Source organism: Podarcis filfolensis (genome assembly GCF_964270895.1).
Source record: "Podarcis filfolensis genome assembly, chromosome: 2".
Lineage (NCBI taxonomy): Eukaryota > Metazoa > Chordata > Lepidosauria > Squamata > Lacertidae > Podarcis > Podarcis filfolensis.
This window is the reverse complement of record NC_139605.1, coordinates 52,886,323-52,909,420: the sequence shown is the minus strand read 5'-3', so window position 1 is coordinate 52,909,420 and position 23,098 is coordinate 52,886,323. Positions and strand designations below refer to the sequence as shown.

General features: G+C 44.9%; 1 protein-coding gene across 4 annotated transcripts in view; it reads right to left on the bottom strand.

The window, feature by feature from the left end:
• The window catches only part of CACNA2D2 (calcium voltage-gated channel auxiliary subunit alpha2delta 2), a 513,451-nt gene that overhangs the window by 81,747 nt on the left and 408,606 nt on the right, over window positions 1-23,098 (bottom strand). For all 4 annotated transcript variants that reach the window (XM_083603285.1, XM_083603286.1, XM_083603287.1 and 1 more), the window contains 5 exons: window positions 22,779-22,829; window positions 22,408-22,507; window positions 12,272-12,430; window positions 10,399-10,506; window positions 2,735-2,813 (listed from right to left, as the gene is read on the bottom strand). In XM_083603285.1, the coding sequence (XP_083459411.1) occupies window positions 2,735-2,813; window positions 10,399-10,506; window positions 12,272-12,430; window positions 22,408-22,507; window positions 22,779-22,829 (497 nt within the window). The remainder of the gene's footprint in view (window positions 1-2,734; window positions 2,814-10,398; window positions 10,507-12,271; window positions 12,431-22,407; window positions 22,508-22,778; window positions 22,830-23,098) is intronic.

The window sequence follows — 23,098 nt, the reverse complement described above, 5'->3', positions numbered from 1 at the left end:
CTACTGTGGATTTTTGAATTTATTTAGAAAGGAAGCCAAAAAATGTTTTGAACGCGCACACACACGGTGCTTTATCCCATTTTTCTCCCTGAGGGAAAAGTATAAATGGCAAATGATTGTCCTGTACAAATTTAAATGCAAGAGGTAAACTGCAGAACACTAGATGCTTCATGCATGATGACGAACAAGCCTCTAGCCCATGGGACATGTGCCATTTCCCCCTCCAACACAGATCCGCACCTTGCTATTCCCCCTTCCTTTTCAGGCATGAGAGCTGTGAGGAGATGCAGCTATGGAGCTGTGGCACCTACACAATGGAACACTTGGTCTTTATTTGACCCTTACCCTGTTTACCTTTCATTGACAAGGGAAAACTTGGTATGTTCCCCACAGGATTACCTGGATGTTTTTAACAGCTGCTGTTTCCCCCCGATTATGAATTATTTTATCAAGTGATGCTCCATGATTCTTATTGCGTGTCTGGTTTCTTGATGATGTCGATGAATGATTTCTTTATGTTTGCGGCTTAGAGTCCAAAATTTTGACTGTTTTACAACAAGGGGAGGCATTCCCTTGTAGCTACCCTTCTAGAGGCCACATCCCAGTCTTAAAAGGTAAAGGTAAAAGGACCCCTGACCATTTGGTCCAGTCATGACCGACTCTGGGGTTGCGGCGCTCATCTTGCTTTACTGGCCGAGGGAGCCGGCGTACAGCTTCCGGGTCATGTGGCCAGCATGACTAAGCCGCTTCTGGCAAACCAGAGCAGCGCACGGAAATGCCGTTTACCTTCCCGCCGGAGCGGTACCTATTTATCTACTTGCACTTTGACGTGCTTTCTAACTGCTAGGTGGGCAGGAGCTGGGACTGGGCAACGGGAGCTTACCCCATCGCAGGGATTCGAACCGCCAACCTTCTGATCTGCAAGTCCTAGGCTCTGTGGTTTAACCCAAAGCGCCACCCGCGTAGCTACCCTTCTAGAGGCCACATCCCAGTCTTAGGTAGGGCTAATGCAAACAAGTGCATGAGGCAACAAGGGGACGCAGGGAGTTGGATGGGGAAGTCCCCATAAGACTGCCTCTAGCCCATGGGCCAGAGGTTCCCCCACCTCTCTTTCATACACTGTTTTGGGTGCCACCTCTCAGTAGAAATATGGCCTGTAAATGCTAAAATATATAAACAAACAAAAATATTATATTTATCTGCAGCTATAATTAGTGGCAGCGTGCTGGGAAGGCTCTTGTTTTCTCTGTGCTGCAGCTGTGCAGAATATTCAGCCAAGCAGTACATACTGTGACAGAATGCTTGCTGTTACGGAAACGTCCTCCCTGTTTCTCGTAGGCTTCCTTTCTTTGCCAAAGAGCAAAGTGCTTTGCCCAAACTGTTTATATACTTTGCTGCTGAGATATTCCTTAGGTGAGCAGACAGACAGCAGCTGGTTCTCTTGGCTGAGCTCTTGGTAGCCATGGAAAGAGTTAGCCCAGTGGAGAGAAGCTCTCCGTAGGCATATCTGAATGGCGAGTGAAGACAAGAGCATCTATGATCTATTTTCACAAACTATTTTTAAAGTGGATGGGGGGGGGGACTCCATCAAAATAGTATTTAGACAACGAAGTGATTCTTTTGAACTAGAAAACACAAGTTGATTGTGCACATAAGTACATGTCCACCAAAAATATACCCCAGAGTTTCATTATAATGTTCCCCTAAAATTCAGCTTTTGGGTTATCAGGAAAAAAACCCTGTTAAGTGTTCTGGAAGGAGAGAAAAGGGAGAACAGACAGTGAGGATGGAAGTCTCATTAATGCATGTAAGTTGTCCTGAATGATGGGACAGGGCAGGTTATAGATCTAAGAAGGTATGAATGAAAGTGATTTAATTCACAACCCCTGCTACCTATGTTGCGAAGATGTGTTCTCAGGTACTGGGTACCTGAATAGTTTTTGTACAATTAGGAGAGGTGACTGAAAAAGGTCTGATGTAATAGCTGAAGACTATTCACTAGATTAATCTGATGGCTTAGAGACCAGGAGATCCAGCTGAAGTAAGTATAAAGTTAAACAAATAGGGGCTATAAAAATGGTTGTCCCAATCCGGACAAGGTGATGCTCCCTTGGAGAGAGATGTTGGCCTCACTTTAGGATCAGGAACGGTGGACGGAGATGTTGTCTATCAACACCTGGATGTGAATCTGAATGTGGATTTCCATCCACTTTCTGATGCAAATGGCTATGCATAACTACAGGTGACTGAAGGTGAAGTGGAATAAGTAAGTTCAGACAAGGGCCTTGGAATGTGGAACTATTAGGGTCAATTTATGCAAGATACAGGGTATGCAAACATCAGTTATCAGTACCATGTTCCACATGCAACATTCCTTTAAAAACTATACTTAGAACACGTGCCAGACCATTTCTTGATTCTGGATGCCGGGTGGGCTGACTCAAGATTGTTCACATCAGAGATTACCGGTTCTTGAATAAGAAATGTTGCTTGGCCTTCACTGTCTTCATCACACTAATCATGCTGATTATGTAAAACTAAACCAATTAAACTATGAATAATAGCTGAGCATCACTGGCTCAGTGGAGCGAGTTGCTTACACTGGTCTACTCTGGAAAACAGAAAGCTAACTTTCGCCTCCACTCTTCTGACAGCAGAGGATAGTTTCTCCCCTCTCACATTCTGCTTGACAGGCTAACAAGAGGTAATTCTGTACTTCAGCCACTCTCCCTACCTTTGTTAGCACACGCCATCCACTGCAGAGGAGTGACATCATAGTTATGCTGTCCAACAGAAAAGGTGAACACTCGCACCTGTGAAAAGGAAAAAAAGAGTGATTTCTTTTTAATAAAGAAAATAAGATTAGTAGCATCCTTCAATAACCGTGGAGGGTTTGCCAACACCCAAGCCCATAAATGCACACATTTTGCATCTGAAATGCAAGCACCTGTAAAGGAAAATGGCAGATAGAGATTCTACAGGTAAGTACTTCCTAGGGACTTATCTGTATGACCACTAGCTGCATGGTAGCTGCATGGCACCTCCCTCCCTCTGGCCATGCATCTCCTGCACCAAATATAATTTTTAAAAAATACATTTTCTAAGGTGTGGCAAAAAGTTTGATCTTGCACATGGTGGCAGCTGGCTGCACCCAACTAGCTGAGGAATCAAACACAAAAAAGGAATGTTCAAGCAGCTACCATGCCTTCCAGTTTCCCTGTGCTAAGATAAATGCTTGAATGGTGCAGTACATGCTCTGCAGCTGGGTGGCTTCATGTACTCTATAATTTATAGCCTGCTGCTTGGAAGCACAGTTCTTGATCATTGCTCCTATTGTAGTGATAACTAGAAAACCAGCAAATCAGCCAAAGCATAAAGGTAAAGGGACCCCTGACCATTAGGGTCCAGTTGTGGCTGACTCTGGGGTTGTGGCGCTCATCTCGCTTTATTGGCCGAGGGAGCTGCGTACAGCTTCCGGGCCATGTGCAGAGCAAGGCACGGAAATGCCATTTACCTTCCCACTAGAGCGGCACCTATTTATCTACTTGCACTTTGATGTGCTTTCGAACTGCTAGGTTGGCAGGAGCTGGGACCGGGCAACGGGAGCTTACCCCATCGCAGGGATTTGAACCACCGACCTTCTGATCGGCAAGCCCTAGGCTTTGTGGTTTAACCCACAGCGCCACCCGTGTCCGGCTTACACCGTGTTAAATAGTAAAATGGAAATTATTTATTTGTAAATACAAATTCTCCAGAAGGACCAAGGTGGCTCACAACACTATAAAACCCATCAACAATGTTAAGCCCTTGATGTACTTAACTAGAAGAAGAAGAAGAAGAGTTTGGATTTGATATCCCGCCTTTCACTCCCCTTCAGGAGTCTCAAAGCGGCTAACATTCTCCTTTCCCTTCCTCCCCCACAACAAACACTCTGTGAGGTGAGTGGGGCTGAGAGACTTCAGAGAAGTGTGACTGGCCCAAGGTCACCCAGCAGCTGCATGTGGAGGAGCGGAGACGCGAACCCGGTTCCCCAGATTATGAGACTACCGCTCTTAACCACTACACCACACTGGCTCTCACACTAGGGGGTCTGTTCCTACAACCACTGGATGGGCAGCACTTGTAGAAGAAATGCTAACACATGATGGCTCCCATCAGCTGTGTGTACCAGATACTGTGATGTGCCCACCCTTCGGCACAAGCAAGCAGGTGCCACTCTAAACCCTTTCTTGCAGTGGTATGGCAGAAACATAACCCTGTGTGTCATGGCAACTGCCCATGAATTTTCAAGCAGCTGCCGCCAACCCATTGGCCACCTGGATTTGTCCTAAGATCAAGTACCTGGTGCAAGTGAATATGGCTGTTCATCACTTAGCAGTTCATGTTTATCACTTAACAATTTGCATCACTAACATAAAGTGCTTAAATTATGCTGGACATCATTGTGCTGCTCTTCAGCAACACCTTTGCACAGATGCATGTCACAGAAAGAACTATTCTGTCTGGTTGTCAAAGCCAGGAGCTACTCGTTTCCCAATGGCACAATGAAGAAACCTCAGTTTTCAAGCAAAATGAAGTAAGCAGATTGAAAAGCAACAAGTTGACAAAACCACATTCCTGAATGAAATGCGTTTGGGATCTAGGTCCAACTGTTCGGTTTTAAATACATATGGTTGTATCCAGTCTTAAGTCTTATGCAGAGTTTGGGCTCAGCAGAGATTTCTGAGTCCAAGCCAAGCACACATTTATCATTGTGAGATGAGTTGCAAGCTAAATGGACTGCCATTCCTGAACCCGTTATGTGGGTGGAGAGACCTCTATCCCCTGAATCAACAGGCCCACAGGAAAATTTGTGCATATTATTTATAGATTATCTGGGAAGGGTCTTATCACACAAGTGCTAGAGGACTGGACTCTCCATCAAATGGGATCAAGAGGGAATAAATTTGACTACTATTGGTAAGAGTTGCTACTGTTGTAAGCAGTACCCACTCCCTCAATTTCTTTCCTTTGTTGCCTGCATGCAGGTACAATGAGTTTGGAAACAGAATAAAAATATGGAAAAGGTGATTTTCTGTGTGCAACCCATGAATCAGAAGGTGTAGATGCTTCGAAGGAACTGTGCAGCTGCTGAAAAGCATCGGGATTGCTATGAAATACTAGTGAAAGTAGGGAAGACGTTTATGAGCCAGAAACTGGATTTTGCTTTGGTGTAGCATTTCACTGATCTTTACTCTTCTGCAAACTGCTGGACGAGGAAGATGATGTTTCAGTACAGTATCCCATTTCTCACAATTGAGATCTCTCATCTGGTTTAAAAGCAGCAGATGTTAGAGATCATACCCATTTCCTTTCCCTCTTGTATATAGGGAGGGAGGGAGAAAATAAGCCCAAGCCATTTGAGTACTTCCACCCAGCAGGCATATGTGTGTGTGTGTGTGTGTGTGTGTGTGTACACACCCACCCACCCACCCACCCACCCACCCATGTGATGGAATATCTCCCAAACTCAGGAGTGTTGACAAAGATGCACCTTTTCCTGTAGCAACAGCCTGTGCAAAGTTTCAAAGGAAGTTCTGTCCACCTTTTTTGGCACTTCAAGGTCGGTGCAGGTAATAAAAACAGTGCCAGCATGTTAGACGCCCCATTAAAGGGGCAGTGGCTCAGTGCGGGAGCAGACAGGCAGGAAGATCAACTGTCTAAATAGCTCACATCAAATGAGGCGGAATCCTGCAATAAAGCATGAGTTAGCCACTTCCCCTTGTTCCCGTGACTGAGCTGATCCAGGTCACACAGCTGGTTCCTCAGCTATTCGGTGCTGTGTCTTGACTCATTTATAAGGTTCCATATGCAAAGATGTGGGCAGGTTGGTGCTGTCTTCCACCCCTCATTGGCTCATGCACAGATTCTATCTGGAAAAGCTAATAACAGTTTGAGCAGGTGAAGAAGAAGCACAGTATGACTCCACCTGCCCCCTTCCCTGGCATAGTTCAAGCCTCCATATGGTACATTCGTGCCAAATGAAGAAGCATAGAATAAGGGAGGCACAGTGCACACTATTGTATTGTCTGGTATATGTTTTGGCTGCAATACAGCCATTTTGTGTAACAAAGGTCTGTCAGAGGCAAAGCTTAAACTTTCAGAGAAAGACAAATTCGTCTAACAAACCCTGCCAGCAGAAGCCTGACACAAGGACTTCCACTTGTACAATGGGGTTTTCCTTCTGCACCCACCCCCCAAGTAGGCTTGGGGGGACTCCCAGAACATTGCACAGGGGAAGGGGGATTGTTCCATATGGCAAGCTGCTATTCTTGTGCAGATGGAGCGTCTGTAATAGCACACCATTAAATCCCCCACAAAGACTTCTATGGAATATGTATGGGAAGCTACTCATAAGTAGCTCTTTCCTAACAGACAGCAGAAAAATCTCTTTCCCTTTCCTGCTCCCAGGTAGAAATCAAATTTACAATGCTTTTGCATTGGCAACACAACAATGACGAACCCTTCTATACCTGAAACTTGAAATTGGGAATTTCTTTCCCATAAAGGCGAGTGGATCCCACTCCCCCCCCCATCCCTTGTAGGCAGCAACATGAGTGAGACCATTCGAGAATCTAGCTTGCCAGATGCTTGTTTTGCTCTCTGACTGATTGAGAGCCAGCAACACTTATCTACAATGGCATGGTAATTTACTTCATAACTAACAAGTTACCTTAATCGGAATCAACAGCGTTTTCCATCTCTAGCTAAGAGCTGCTTCACACATTATGACATTACATGCTGGAAAACTGTAATGCATTTAACAGCCCTGTCAGAATTTTAGCTAAGGCAGAGTGCTATTTTTGCATTCATTTTCTTATGCAGTACTTTATATTCTGGTTTTACCTAGATGAACCTGCTTGCTTAAACTTGTGTCCTGTGATATTCAAAAACACAAACATTTGGATTAAGGCCTGTGCATATTGTGTGTGAGGGGAGAATTTGGAAATCAGGGGTTCCAGTGGGGAAGGGTCTCATTGCTCTGCAGACAGGTTCAACGCTGTGATGGAAGGCTTAGAAGACTTAACTGTCTCCCTTAGTTGTCTCCCTTCAACAAGAAGAGAACAGACACAGAAACAGAAAATCCCTGACTCCATCTAGATACATTAAAGCCTAGAGTCGGCTAGTGACAAAAAAAATAATGGCATGTGATCCCCCTCCAAGCTTTGCTGCAGATCAGGGATAGCTAATAACACCCTCTGGGCATTATGGGCCTACAGCTGCCATTGGCCCCAGCCTTCATGACCAAGCAACAGTGATGATGGGAGCTATAGTCCAACTATTATCTGGAAGGCACATTGTTGGCTACTGCTATCACTACTGTAGATCCATAGAGAATGAGGTCTCTCTGTGCACAACTGTTAAGTGGGTCAAAACTCAGGCCTGCAGCCTATAGCTCAGAGAAACACTCTTGGGACCAGAGAGAAGCCTGAAAATTAGCTCTTGCCTGATAACTGACGATAATAACGGGATATATTTATAGTATCTTTAAATGGTGAATCACAGTATATTGCTAGGCATGGGGGCTGGGGGTGGAACAACAATTGCAAGCAAACTCTGAAGTGAACAGCATCCTTGGCCTTGCCAAGCTACTTGCCCCTGTAATGAGCAACTCCTGACAGAGAAGCTGGAACTGAGGCAACCGGGAGTAGCCAGAAGAAATGCTATGGTGGAGCCTCAAGGTCAAACTGCACATACTGCAGGACCCACCCTGATGTCCAAAGGCCTGCCTGACCAAGGTTGTCTCCGGGGTCAAATTGGACACTATTGTTTTGGGTGGCATCAACATCATGCTGAGGCTGCCTCAGGGCTAGCTTGAGTTTGCATGGCATCCATGGCAGCCATGGGACTAATTCAGATAGTTATCACCCCAAAGCACAGGGTGAGGCGTACTCTCAGGGCTGACTCATTGGCAGATCAGAATGGAGACACAGAGACTCAAAGTAAACCCAGTTTTTTATTCAAGAAAATAGTATACAAGCAGAGAGCATTGGGAGCAGGGAGCAGGGAGGCACAGCTTTCCTCAGTGGCGATGTTGCCAATATTGGCTCTTGGGCCTTGCTGCTTCTTCCTAAACCTCCTCCTCTGGATGTCTCTCAAACTGGTGTAAACTCCAGTGGGGAGGGTGCCCCCATGGGCTTTCTGAGCTTTCTGTTCAGCTACATGCAAAGCCCTGTGTGACCTTGGAGTCAAAGGGGGAGGGGAGCTTACTAAAGTGGGACCAGGCAGCTGCTGAGAAGCTGGTGCAGCTTTTGTGACTTCCTCCTCCTCTCTTTCAGGTCTCAGCCTGTCTCAGTCTGCAACCTGTTCTGCCCTTGAAAGGCTTTCTGCCTCTAGCTCTTTTCTTTCCCTCAAGCCTGTTGCTTCTTCTGCCTCCCTGCCTCCCTCCTCCTCTGACATGTCTTCAGAGTCCCACCACCACAATTCTGGCTGTAAGCCTTCTTTCTCTCCTGGTTCCCTAGGGGGCTCTTTGGCTGGCGCCTCCCACTGCTCCTCTTCATCCAGCCACTCCTTGACAATTACACTTGACTTAGGTTTTCTTGTAATGGTAAGAGCGGGATCTTGATATGGAGTGGTGGTCGTAATCCTGTTGTCAAAGTCAGACTAGTTTTCGTGGCATTTCAAGGATACATTTGCTCAGCTCCATAGCATTTTCAATGCAGTAGTTCTTGCGAATACTGTTGGGGTTGTCCAGTACAGAATTTATGGGATCTGCTTCAGTTTTTGAGACCCAATAATGTAGATAGGACCTTTGCAATGATGTGACCTGCTTCTTGCTCTCTTTACCCATGTCCATCCTGGCTGGTGAAAGCCAGTTGGGGGAAATGGATTGGCAAGGTGAGTCCAGGCTGTGGTAAACATGCAATGGAGTGGTGCCTGCTGTCTTTAAACAGGCAGTAGTGCATAGATTCCTAAATAAATCCATCCTGGACCCTGTAGTTTATAACAACTACTGTCTAGTGACAATCTCCCCCTTCTTGGGCAAGATGATGGAGAGTGGTGGCAGAGCAGCTACAGAAGTTCCTGAAGAATGCAGATTATCTGGAGCCATTTCATTTTGGCCTCAGGCATGGTTTTGGGATTCAATCAGCCTTGGTCACCCTGCTGGATGACCTGTATCAAGAGCAGGACAGGGGGAATGTGACTATTACATTAAGAGCTGTTCAGCAGTGGAACAGGCTCCCTTGAAAGGTGGTGGACTCTCCTTCCTTGGAGGTTTTTAAGCAAAGGTTAGATGGCCATCTGTCATGGATGCTTTAGCTGAGATTCTTGCATTGCTGGGGGTTGGACCAGGTGACCCATGAGTCCCTTCCAATTCTAAGATTCTATGTTCTACATCTTTTGAGACCATTGATAATGGTATCCACAGGGATCGGCTCTGTAGGATGGTATTGGGAGCACTGTTTCACAGTGGTTCCACTCCAGCTGCAGGACCATGTCCAGACAACAGCACTGGGAGAATGTCTCAGCCCTATGATCCTTGTGCTGTGGTGTTCTGCAGAGCATGATCCTGCTACCAATGCTATTCAACATCTACATGAAGCATTCGGGAGTGGTTATTAGGAGTTTTGGGCAAAGTGCCATCAGTACACTGATGACACAGAGCTTTTTCTGTCCATAACATGGACATGAGTCAGAAGAGGCAGAATGTGATCTGGACCATGGTCTAGGCACAGTGGTGAACTGGAGGAGGGCAAATAAACTGAGTTTGGGCCCTGGGGAAAGGAAGGCACAGTGTGTGGGTGCTTCCCATGTCCGAGAGATGGGCCATTTGCCTGTTCTGGACAGGGGTTCACTCCCTCTGAAAGAGCAAGTCCATAGTTTGGGAATAATCCTGGATCTGTTTCTGTCCCTTGAGGTTCAGGTAGCATTTGTTCAGGAGTGTCTTTCAGCTATGGGTGCTATGCCAACTACAGCTCTTTCTGGACAGCAATAGATTCATTCACTGGTAACCCAGGACTTGATTATTGTAGTGTGTTCTATGTGGGGCTACAATTGGGCCTGATTTGAAAGCTCCAGCTGATGCAAAATGCTCTGGCTAGACTGTTGATAGGGACAGACTACTGCCTGCTCATAATACTGGTGATTAAAAGCTTGGACTGGCTGCTCATATGTTATTGGGTCAATTTTAAGATTCTTGTTTTAATTTACAAGGCTTTTAACAACTTGGATCCAGGATACCTTAAGGACTGCCTAATCCTTTATATCCCCACCCAATCAATGAGGTCTTTGGGGTAGTCTTTGTTTATCTCCCCCCCCCCCGATCCACCAGAAGCTGTGCATTCAGAATTAGTACAATTCTGTGAAACCCCCTTCCAACTGAGATTAGACTAGGTCCCCTCCAGTTTAAACACTCACTGTCTTGTTAGGCCAGTTGTACTTCTCAAACACATCTTGCACTCGATCTTCTCCTCCGTCAGTGAACATCATGATCATCTTATTGCAATTGGCTCTCGTGATGTTGGACTGCAAATGGGAAGCAAACATTTGAGTGAGTGCACAACTCAGAACCAAAGGCAATGCCCTAGAGAGGATTGTGGGAAGAGAATGCCAAATATGTATATATGTATGTTTAATACCCTTTGCTTAAAATAAAGCGTAGAGGGGCAGCATCAGCATCGTGATTGCATTTTTTTCAGAGAAACGATCTGGTTGGATGGATGGCTGATGAGTGTGTGAGTGAGAGAGACAGAGAATATGAATGAGTGAGGTATGTGTATATGTAAAAATGCAGTTCTCCTCTCACAATCTTTAAACATGGAAGCAATCTCTACAGTAGATAAATCCCCACAGTTACTGGGTTTACAGGCATGTCAGGGCTAGTGAAGGGAAAAGTAGGATTCAAATCTGCAGTAAATTAGTGGCAGCAGATACACACAGGCTTTTGTATGCACAAGCACGTGGTTCTTTACTTGCAAAAGAGAATGGCAGACGCTAGACATAGATGTGCTTGCAAACACAGTGGCGTACGCAGAGTAAATGCTGGGACTACAGTTTCCTGCCCTTTCCCAGCTGCGTCTTCAGCCCAAGAAACTGGCAGTGAGGGATCTGTTTTCTTTAGCTGCTTCTCCAGGGGTGAAGGTGGTGCAGATGAACAGGGAGAAGGAGGGGTTGTCTGGACGGAAATTATGTTGTGGCTATTACCGCTCAGCGATTAATAGGGCTATCCGTCTTTATTTTGCCCAACGTCACCGTAGCCTGCCTGAGCCGAGCCCTCTCAGATAGGCCATGCTACCTTTCTAATGAAATGGAAGAGGCAGCTGCTGCCGCCATTAAAACTTAAGTGTCAGCCACTGATGCTTTTCATTTATCTGGGGAGAAGCAGGCAACGCCAATGCCCTGTCCCAGTATAGCTCTATTCTTAAGGCACATAGACCTCCCCCCCCTACAATGTCAGGGAGAATAACATGGATGCTCCCAGCCCAGCTCACCACTTTGCAGCTGCTGTGTCATTGGGAATCCAGTGCTGTAAGAACAATCTCCAGAGATGGATTGTTGGTTACAGAGGAATTTCCTCCAATTCCAACAGCATCCGCTACTCCAAATTAGACTCATAAACAACTGTTTCTTTTTCTTTGCTTATGCCAATGCCTCAGAATGTTATTCATCCCATTTTTTTTTGCCTTGCTCTTCCTCTTCCTCTTCCCATTTTATTCTCACAACTATCCAAAGAGGTATAGGTTAAGATGACAGCCAGTGATTAGCACAAAGATCCCCTGTGACCTTTGCAGCTGAGTGGGGATTTGAATCTGGGTCTCTCCCTGGTCCTAGCCTGACAGACACCCACTCGCTGTGTGAACAAAGGAGCCATGAATTAGTGGATGAGCCATAAAGGCCATTTCTCATGATGTGTGAAGAAGAATTTGGAAGGTGGGTGATGTGGTAATGTTGCAATAGTATGTGCAAGTCTGAGACACACCTGGGAAGCTTCTCTGCTACTCATGCACCTCAGGGCCAAACTAGAGGAGTGATGCGAATGCATGTCCAACGTCTTCCCCCACCCCAAGCACCTGCCAGGGGAGCAATTTGGATAGGGGCTCTGGAGAAACTAAAGCCCCTCCCCATCCCATGACGTTAATGATCTTAGCCCTGTTTATGCACCTTCACGCCTAGTTTGATCCTCACCTTCACAGCCCCATATTCTCCGGCACACACATCTTATTTGAATTCCAGATTTCCTCTCTTTGTAGTCCTTCCCCTGCCCCACTCTGAGTTCACACCCTGTGCTTACATTTTGCAACTGTTCAAAGGCATATTCAAAGCCGGCCTTGTAGTCCGTGGTTCCTTGGGCCTCCATTAAATCCACCTTTTCTTTAAAGACCTTCTTGTTGCGAATATTTGCCTGGACTAAATGCTTGAAGCAAGATACAGGCTGTGCATTTTGGTTGAACTGGAAGACAAGAGGTAAGAGAGGTGCAGTGCATTAAAGGAGGCAATGCAAAAGTTGTGAACCGCATCCACCCCACCCCATAAAGCCATGTCTTGTTTAGTTAACAATGGAACCATGGATGTTTTCAGCAATACAGATGCAAGGCTATCTTTTATTCTGTTAGCAATCTCAGCAACCTACGTGGACTGCTGAGGAAGTTAGTTGGGAGGCAAGCAAGGTCAAGAGTCAGATGCTACTGTCAGTAGACACTTGCTACCTTCTCACATACATTCTAGCTCAGTTCATTGGGACTTTTCCTAGTGACAAGGCAATTGCAGATGTGCTAACTTTGGGTTTGGGTCTGAGCGGTGTCAAGCAGAGGTCTGCTCTTCCTTCCCAAAACATTTGGGAGTGGTGATAAGCTGCATTTAGCACATCTGTGAGAGGAGGTGCCTTGAAACTGTAGCTCAACTGCAGCTCAACTGGTGTTGATTTTTTGCCATCCTGTTTTGGGGACTGGACAATGGTTTTGCTCCTCCAAGATCTGCCGCATATTTTTGCATCACTGGACATATCCAAACTGCAGATTTAAGCAGAATTAAAGCAGATAACCTTAGCAGTTGTAGCTCTTTTGTGGGATGGAAGGAAAGCTGGGCACATCAAACAGAAATTTCTCTTTGTCTTGTCAGCTGCAGTTCACAGGATTCCCCCTTTGGGGAAAGGCAACTGAGAGAGTATATAAAATGGATATGTTTGTAATGTAGATATGACCACAATGAGAGACTCAAAGGGAACCAAGATTCTGCCTGAATACACACCATACATTCAAAGCACATGGCTCCCCCCCAAAGAAGCCTGGGAACTGTAGTTTGTTAAAGGTGCAGGGGATCAAAGCTATATGAGGGGTAAACTACAGTTTCCGTGATTTTTGGATGTGAGTGGGTGTGCTTTAAATGTACACAGCCTCCAACTATCTAATAGTTATCCTGTACTTCTTCCAAGAAGTTAGGGTGGCAAAGATGGGTGACCCCCATCCTTTTATCTTCTCAAAAATCCTGTAAAGTTTGTTACTCTGAGAGATGGTGACTGACTCAAAGGTATCCAGTAAGCGTTATGGTCAAGTAGAAATTTGAACAAGTTGCCTTGGCATGACCACGAACCTTCTGATGGTTCCAAAAGAACAAAGGATTTATGGAAGATATTTTGGGCAGCCCTCCTATGCATCTGCCCCCTCTGTGAATGCAATATTCACAGTCTGTTGTCCCAAATGCACAAGGCGAGAAAGCGAATCAAGGAGTTTGAATAAAAAGGTGTGAGGAGAAGAGGGAAATAAACAATGGGCATAAACATGCTCTTCAGCCCCTCTGCTAAAGGACAGGGTCTTCTAATAATGAGGGCCACATTGCCCCCCCCTTCTATAGGTTTAGATTGTGGAGGAATTCTTTGGCGTTAATGGTATGATGTGATTTACACACACACACACACACACACACACACACACACACACCAACCACCACTCAATGCGCAACTGAGAACAGAATGAATTTGCTGAGAGAGAAAGCTGTGATTACCTGAACACCTTCAGGCGTGTTTTCTGCAGGACATTTCGGTGGCTTATCACAAGGTCACAGGCCCAGTTAAGAGCATGCCCTGTGCTAAGCTCCTGCTAGGAGAGGGCTGACTTCCCACTCAGAGTTTGGCCAGGCGGGTGAAGCGAGAAGGCATTCGTTTTTGCTTATGGCTTAGTTTGCTGGAAATATGGAACATTCATTTAGGAGGCAGTGAGCCAGCAAAAGTAACGAGGCTAGACTCGTTAATTAGCAGAGCCCTAGCACAGGCATGTTCCATGCCAGACAGCAGGCACGTGACGCAGAGAATGACAAGAGCTCTTCATTTTCTTCCCGATATGACTTTCTTTAGGCTCACAGAGAAATAAAGTTGCAGAACTTTTTTCAGTGAGCAGACTTAATTTGGGCCAAGGCTACAGCTGATCAGGGCTTAGCAGCAATGCTATATAGACGTCTGCCCTATAACATGAAGCAGCAGTAAAGAAGACATACCTTTGTGTTTACGAAAATTGCCTTACCACTAACCACAACCCTTTCCAGGGCAAAGGGGATGGTTTCCAAGCAGGCATTAACTCTAGCATTATAGAAAGCAAATAGTGGCTCCAGAGCATAGGAGGAAGCATCAAAGATAAGGGTTGTCCTGACCTGTTCTTTTGACATTCTACCCTTGAAAAACTCATCTGAGGCAGGCAGTACACAAAGTTTATTCTCAGCCTGTGGGATCACTATCTAGAGCACAAGTGGGCAACCTTTTTGGGCCAAGGGCTGTATGTGGAGGCTGATCAAGGGCTCACAGTCACATATGCATGCACCCATTCATCCATCCACACTTGGCCTGCTCTCTCTCTGACACCTTAACCCCCTCCTTCCATTCCCAGCAAATGTTAAACACACACACACACACACACACACACACACACACACAGAAGCTGCATGAGGAGGGCAGGGTGGGGAAGAGGAGCAGGGAGGTTATGCACTCCCTTAGTAAAATAACACTGTCCCCTATGCTGCTATTAGCATTGTGGGGACAGAGATTTTGACTGCATGTGCTTAAAATCTCCCCCACGGCAGCCCATCCCAGTGTCTCTTTGCTGTGTAGCACTGCAGGAACAGTAGCCTTACCCCTGCTGCTCGGTATATGGCTGCCCGGCTGTTCAGTGGGGTAAAGTGGTCAGGGCTCCCTGGGGCTTGGGGGCCCAAACCTAAAGGCGACCTCTGTGTTCTAGAGCAGAACCAGGCATAGACAATTGTAGGAAACAAAAATGCTGTAGCTGCCGCTGCCGCCTGTGCTATTGATTAATTAGTTAACCGCTTAATGCAGGGGTCAGCAAACTTTTTCAGCAGGGGGTCAGTCCACTGCCCTCAGACCTTGTGGGCGGCAGTTATTAAACAACTACCAGACTTTTAGAAGACATCTGAAGGCAGCCCTGTTTAGGGAAGCTTTTAATGTTTGACAGACTATTGTATTTTAATATTTTGTTGAAAGCCGCCCAGAGTGGCTGGTGAAACCCAGCCAGATGGGCGGGGTATAAATAATAATTTTTTTTGGGGGGGGGGAATGAACGAATTGCTATGCCCCACAAATAACCCAGAGATGCATTTTAAATAAAAAGACACATTCTACTCATGCAAAAACACGCTATTCCCGGACCATCCACGGGCTGGATTTAGAAGGCAATTGGGCCGGATCTGGCCCCCGGGCCTTAAGTTGCCTACCCATGGCTTAATGTCATGATAGCTTAAAAATGGTTTACAAAACATAAAAATCAACCACCCAACGCTATTAGGATACAGAACAATTAAAAACACATCATGATTAAAATACATAATAATAAACCACCAACATGGAAATATCTGTACTTAAAATATGCAATAAAGCAATCCCATTGAAGCATTACAGCAATCAAAATGGGAAACTCGGGTCAAGAGATCAAGGAAATGTCTGCGTAAACAGGTGAATTTGCAAAAGCCAGTAGAATGCCAATACAGATGGGGCCAGTTCAAGCCTATACACTCTTACTACTCAAAAGCCAAGGTGGGCAAAGAAGGTCCAACACAATTTCTGGTTAATTCAATTTGTTGATAAGCTACATCACTTTCCCTTGTACTGCAATGCACAGAACACCTTCCCTTTCCATCCCCTCAGCTAAAACACCTGTTCATGCTCTAATCACCTCCCACCCTATTAACCGCAACCTTCTTTTCCCCAGCCTTCTGTTGTTGCACCTTAGCTGCCATAGTCATTCATCTTTCTCGGTTCTCAGTTCTTGTGACAGCCCTCTTTCAATTCTTGCGCTGGCTACCTGTTCATTCTCAACTCTTTGGCTGTGGTTTTAAAAGCCCTTCACAGACTCTCCATCCCACCCAAATTTCTCTGTCCGTGCATCTGGATATGTCACTGCCTCTGGCGCCTATTCCTCCAACTCTGCCACCCGCACATGCCCAAAGGTCTCCTTCTCTTTATTCCAGAATTCTATCCAACTCCTTTATTAATTAGCCTCAAAAGAGAAACAAAACAAGGCCTCTCACAACTAAAAGCTTTTTCCAGAAAGTTAAGCACAGAGAACTTTCAACAAATGACTCCTGTGCAATGAAATGTACAGTATGAGCCTACTATGATAGCCACCTCCAAATATCTAAAGGGCTGTCACATGGAAGATGGAGCAAGCTCCTTTTCTCCAATGGATTCAAGTTACAAGAAAGTAGATTCTGACAGTGGAATGGATACTTTCAGGTGGTGGTGGACTCTCCTTCATTTGAAGTTTTTAAGCAGAGGTTGGATGGCCATCTGTCATGGATGCTTTAGTGGAGATTCCTGCATTGCAGGGGGTTGGACTCTAGTCAGGGCCCCTTCCTGAGGGTCCCTCAGGATCCTTCCCAACTCTACAATTCTATTATACTATGATACTTTTCCAACAAATGAATATGTTCTCAACACAGTCCTAACAATCAATTGAAATTGATGATAAGCCCCTCACCATGTCACAGTCTGTTTCTCTTGTCTTCTGTCTCCTTTCTCCCTTATCTAAATATTGCCAATTTTACCTGCCTGTTTAAAGCCCAGCACACCCCGTCCCTGGTGCAAGATAAACCAATCAATAACAATGATGGCAGCAATCCAGCAATGGCTCATATCGGACTCTCTCGGGTATGCAGAAGTGAGGAAGATAGGAGTTATGTGCCCACCTTTCCCGACACAACAGCTGCCAACAGTTTAACAAAATGGTCTTATGAGTGGAGTGAGGAAGAGAATATTTCCCCCCAGGCATCTATCTTGATATCTAACTGGCCAAATGCATTAATGATAATACTGATTCGTAACCAGATTGCAAGATCTTCACAAGCCATTTGGGGGGCATTTGTCTGATCTTTGCAGCAAATACGTGTTGTATTTCTGTAATTATATTTTTTGGTTTTTTTTTTCAAAGGTTCTTCCCCTTGCAGGACTTCCAGATGTCCCTGAAAACTCTAAAAATATTTTTGATTTTTATTTTAGTTGGGCAGAATGTAGTGGGTTATATAGAATTCTAGGATGGCTTCACACCTTGCAGGAAGAGAGAGTGAGTTCCAGGCATTTTTACAACACAGCAGCTATTTCTTTAGCATTTGAAAGGGAGACATGCAGGCATCAACCATTTCACTTGCTACCTCACTGGTGGCGAGTGCCCCTTGTCTCCTGATGAGAAGGGCTCTCAGCAGCCCCACAGGATCTCACTAGCACAGCATTATGGATAAGGATAGAAGTAGCAGGGGAGCCAGTGTGGTGTAGTGGTTAAGAGTGGTAGACTCGTTATCTGGGGAACCGGGTTCGATTCCCTGCTCCTCCACATGCAGCTGCTGGGTGACCTTGGGCTAGTCACACTTCTTTGAAGTCTCTCAGCCCCACTCACCTCACAGAGTGTTTGTTGTGGGGGAGGAAGGGAAAGGAGAATGTTAGCCGTTTTGAGACTCCTCCGGGTAGTGATAAAGTGGGATATCAAATCCAAACTCTTCTTCTTATTATTACTAGGGCTATGGACTCTCCCCCCCCCACCACCAAAAAAAAACTGGTTTCAGAGGTATTTTAACCCATCCTGAATCAGGGTCTACAATTTCAAAGGGTGGTTGGGAATCAAAATACCAGAGAGGGGAACAGGCCACTAACCATGCTGCTGAACATGATATCCTCAAAATGTTCTTTATTTGAATGGTTTAAATGATTTAATGGTTTAAAGCTGCTGGCTCTACCTGTGGCTTCGGGGAAACAAAAAGAGTGGTATTCTGGCTGCAAAAGTGCTTCCTTCCCCATGGTGCATTTGATGGGGGGGGGCACCTGGGAAGGAAGTATGATGACAGTCAGAGCTCAGCTTGTGATGCAATCAATGGAGCTGCTGGGAAAGCTGGCAGCTTTAAAACTCTTAAAACAGTAGTAGGGAACTTCTGTGGCCAATGGGACTAATTAGGCCCACCAGGTCCCTGAATTTGTCCTGAGGCCATTTTGAGCAAACCACAACCACCTGTCAGTCACCTGATGTTCTATAATGCCACAGGGATCTGGTTATCTTCTGACTAACCACTAAGGCCCAAGATGAAAGAAATGCAATCGCTTAGCTCCAATCTTAGTTCTAAATTTCACAGCGCTAAGATAGGACAGAAGCTTATATCCAGTTTCAGCGCTGTGGTGCTTAGCCACATAAGAGATAAGCTTCTGTACACTCTTTGGCAGTTTGTGGTATGTTTACCCATTATTAATGCTGATGCCATTTCTATTGTTGATTCTAGGCTTGCCTTGGTTTGTATTTTGCTCTTGAATTGTTTTAGTTTTCCATGCAAGCTGTCTAGAAGACTTTTGGCGGAAAGATGGGGTATGCCTCTTTTCTAGAGCAGGTATACACCTTCAGAAGGGAAATGGCAAACTTCAGAGGCAGAGCACGTGCTTTGAATGCAAAAAGTCACAGGTTCAGTTCCTGGCATCTTCTGGCAGAGCTGGGAAAGACTCCCATCTGAAGCCCTAGAGAGCCATTGACAGTCAATGTAGACAATACTGAGCTGGGTGGATCAGTGGCCTTAACTTGGACACAAGGCAGTTTCCTATGTTTCTATCCTCCCCAAGACACATTATGAATAATGCTCAAGCCTCTCTGTGCTTAATGTCCCTGACCCTTCTGCCCAGCCTGCCTCAAGACTTTTCACTCATGCGTGCAGCAGGCCTTGTGTTCCTTCTATCTGTCCCCCTGAGGTTTGAGGTTTTATTCTGGAAGCATTTGAGCAGTTGATGTGATGCAATTTGACAGCTGATTATAGTATTACCTCTCTATGCCACTTCGGCAGAGCAGATAGGGAAGACTGAACTTTGCCTCCATTTTCCTGGCCTGGGAAGAATAATGGAAACAGACTGCCTTATGGGTGTGTAAACGCTTCACCCATATGGCCTCAATCTTATGTGAGGGATGGAAATATGGTTGGGTAGAGTGAGGCTGCCAGATAAGGGGCTGTATTCACCAGAAGATTCCTTGGGAATCACAAGGGGAGAGAGTGGTTTTGTGCTTATGTCCTGCTTGTAGGCTTGCCATAGGCATTTGGTTGGCTACTGTGGTAACAGGCTTCTGGACTCGATAGGCCTTTGGTCTGATCCTTCAGGGTTCTACTTCATGGCTTAGCCCAGCCAACCTAGACCAATTCTCTATCCACTATGCACAACAGTGATTCTCCTTGTAATCATTGAACCTGGTATATACCATGGGCAAGTGTATCCATCAAGGGCCTTAGCGAGGCAAAGGTGAGAGATTAGAAACCTGTGCGGATTTCTTGAGCCATTTAAGTCCATGGAAGGAAGTGTGAATTTTGGTGCTATTCCTTAAGACACTGAACAGAATATGCTTTATTAGCTGTACAGCAAAAAATTTCCACAACAACCCACATGGTCACTGACTACTCTGGATTACTTAAATATACTAATATACTAATATACTGAAGGACTACATTGCAATATCATTACTTGTACCTAAAAATATATCACTCTGAATGGAGCCCAGTTCTGCTAATGATGCCTATTTCATGCATCATCTTGCATGCTTAAAAACCCCCAAGAATCTTACCTGTGTTTAGTCTAAGCTTGCTACAGCTCAGGCCCACTGAGAAACATGCTCTCCAAAGCTAACTGGTCTTCTGTGGCTGTATGCCTCTTTGCCAAAGCTTTCCTTCCCCTCACCATCAACCTGCCCCCACAATAAACACCTCATGCAAACAGAATAGTCCATCAAAGCTGGCATGGGGGAAATGGCAGTGGAAGGATGTAATTTATTTCTTGCAGGTGTGTTTTGTCATTTGCAATCGATCAAAGGCAGAGAGCAGTCGGGAGTGCAGGAAAAGGAAAGGTGACAGAAATGGTAAATTGGGCTGCAGGAGCTGCACGAGGCAGAGGCCAACGCCTCTGACGGGCGTTTCCCTCTTCTTTCCCATTATACGAAGCAATAAATACAGCAGAATAAAGAGCACACTTGTTTTCACAGGGCTGATGTGGCATTTTGTTTTGAGATGCTTTCAGAACTCATTTCCTAGAGAACCTGTTGTTTAACTCCTGGAGGCTGGTAAGTGCAAGAACATGGATTGAAAACTCCATATAAACCCTGGAGAACAGCTTTGCTCATTATGCAGTTCACTTACTGGTGATACACTTTCTTCACTCCTGAGTGGCTGTCATTCCACTCTTACCTGCCCCTTGCCCAGCACCATCATACTTGCCCATGATGAAATTGGCTTTAAAAAGTCTTGAGCAAGTACCATGCATATTCAGATTATTCAAAACGGTGCTCATTATTAATACAAAGGAAAATTAATTAATGAAACACTTTGTCTAGGAAAAGCAGTAGATTCTCAGCCATTTATAGGATGACGACGACGACGACGACGACGACAATAATAATAATAATAATAATAATAATAATAATAATAATAATAAGTACTCTGTGCATTAGATTATTTCTATGTAGAACTTTTGCTTTAGTTCTATCAAATGTTTAAGAATGCTTGGATTAGGTTTATATTATGCTCTGGTTTATATCAGATCAGGGAAGCAAGGAAAATATAACAAAAAGGTTCAATTATACATTTAATTGGACCAACTATTGACAGGATGTGGTAGCAAACATTCCTCAGGCCAAAATAACTCAAAAGCTGTCTTCCTTACATGGCAATGTAGTTGAGTTCTTTGAATCACTGGACTAAAGATCTGGGACAGAATGTCTACCTGGTAGTTCCCTAAGGCTATATTAAAGTGCAAGTCTGCAGGCCAGGCAGCCATAGTCAATCTTTCAATAGATTTGGCAATCAAATTAGAATGTCACTGGACAATACCCTCCAGCCATCAGGACAGATATGCATATCGTCTTGTGGCCATAAGGATATCAAGAAGTGTTGGACAACTTTGAACCTAGTCCTGATCACTAAAGAAGATGAAAGATGACACATGGACAACATGCCAAGGATGTGGCAGAAGTAGACCCTTCTGTCTCTTTCTAAGTAAGAAGAAGAGAAGGAGAGAGTGAGTTGATACCTACACCAGCCTCTCTCACTCAGTTACATGTGTCCTGACACCCCCATGCCAATTATTTGGCATAATGGTGCCCTGTAGAAATGGCAAAGCAACTTACTCACTGATTATCATGTAGCACCTTCACAACGACAACGGACCCATGCATCTTTACTGCCACACTCGGTTCTTTTGCAGTGAGGAAATAGACTGCAATTAGAGGGCACTTAAACTATGGTACATAGAAATTACCATGTAACGATACCTTATAGACTTGTACACACAGCTCTCATCTTCGTTACAGTTATTTAGTAGCTCAGCAATCCACTGTCTCATAGCACAGAGGAGCACTGAGGTTAGTTGTCTATACCGCAGATCTATCTGCATAACAATTATGGTGTGCTGGTTAGCAAGAAAGAAAGGCTACAATATAATTAGTGCCACTCGATTTATCTCTTTCCTAAACAACAATATATACTACGAGACATAACTAATAGAGTGTGCACACAACAAAGTCCCCAAGATAAGTGTATTAGGTGCTGAATCTGATTTTTACAGCTCTAAGCTATCCTCAAGTGAGGGTACAGACTGGAATTTTGTTCCTAAATATAATAGATTCTACATCATGAAAACCAGTCTTGGATCACAGGATGCAGATCTGCAAAGGCTCTTACTTTACATGCATTTTCCTTTCAAAAATAGTAATTGTTTCTTCTGAATTTTTCATCTTTATCCTAAAGACCACTGACTGGAACTGAAACAACTGGGAACCTAGAGGTATACATTCTAGAGTGTATCACCACTGATATCCATGGGGGATATTAGGTGCCATGAAGCCTTCACCACTTTCATTTCCTACATCTTTCATTCTACCTCCACCACCTGCCTCTTGTTCTGCCAACCACTAATTAGACACTCACTGAAGCCACATTGACATAGTCGTCATCTGAGAGAGTGTTGAGCATGTCATGGACTGACGTCTTCATCAGTTTCAGTGTCAGGCCACTAACGCTGCCACTCCTGTCAATAAAAGGAAGAAACAGCTCATGCCGCCACTTTATGACTACAGGGGAAAACATTTTTTAAAAATTAAAACCCACTGCCCTCCCATTTTGAAGAACCCCTCCCTGGTTTCTGAGCTGGGCCCCATGACAACCCCCGGGTCCCCACATGTCTTTGAAGTGTAGCAGACTTTACAGTAAGACATAGAATTATAGGATAAATCGTGGCCTTTGGACTGAGCAGGTACAAATGCCACTGAAAGTGGCTGATTTTGAGGAAAGACACTCACACATCCACGATGATCACCATGTCCTTTGGGGATGAGGCGCCTTGAATGTACCTGCATTAAGGAAAGACACAGATAAAGTGAGAACCAGGCATCCAACAGCCTTGATGATCCCACAGAGCACCACAAAAATGGCAGGCACACCATTTGGCAGGCTGAGGCAGCACATCTAGGGGGCCAGTTTTGGCATATGGTTAAAGGCAAGTTAGCTACCAGTGTTCTTTCATTTATTATTCAATATTTACCACTAGAATTTCTGCCTCACAAACAACTGTGTTAGCTATTAAGCAATTTTGTAAACATTTAAATACTGTACTTAATAA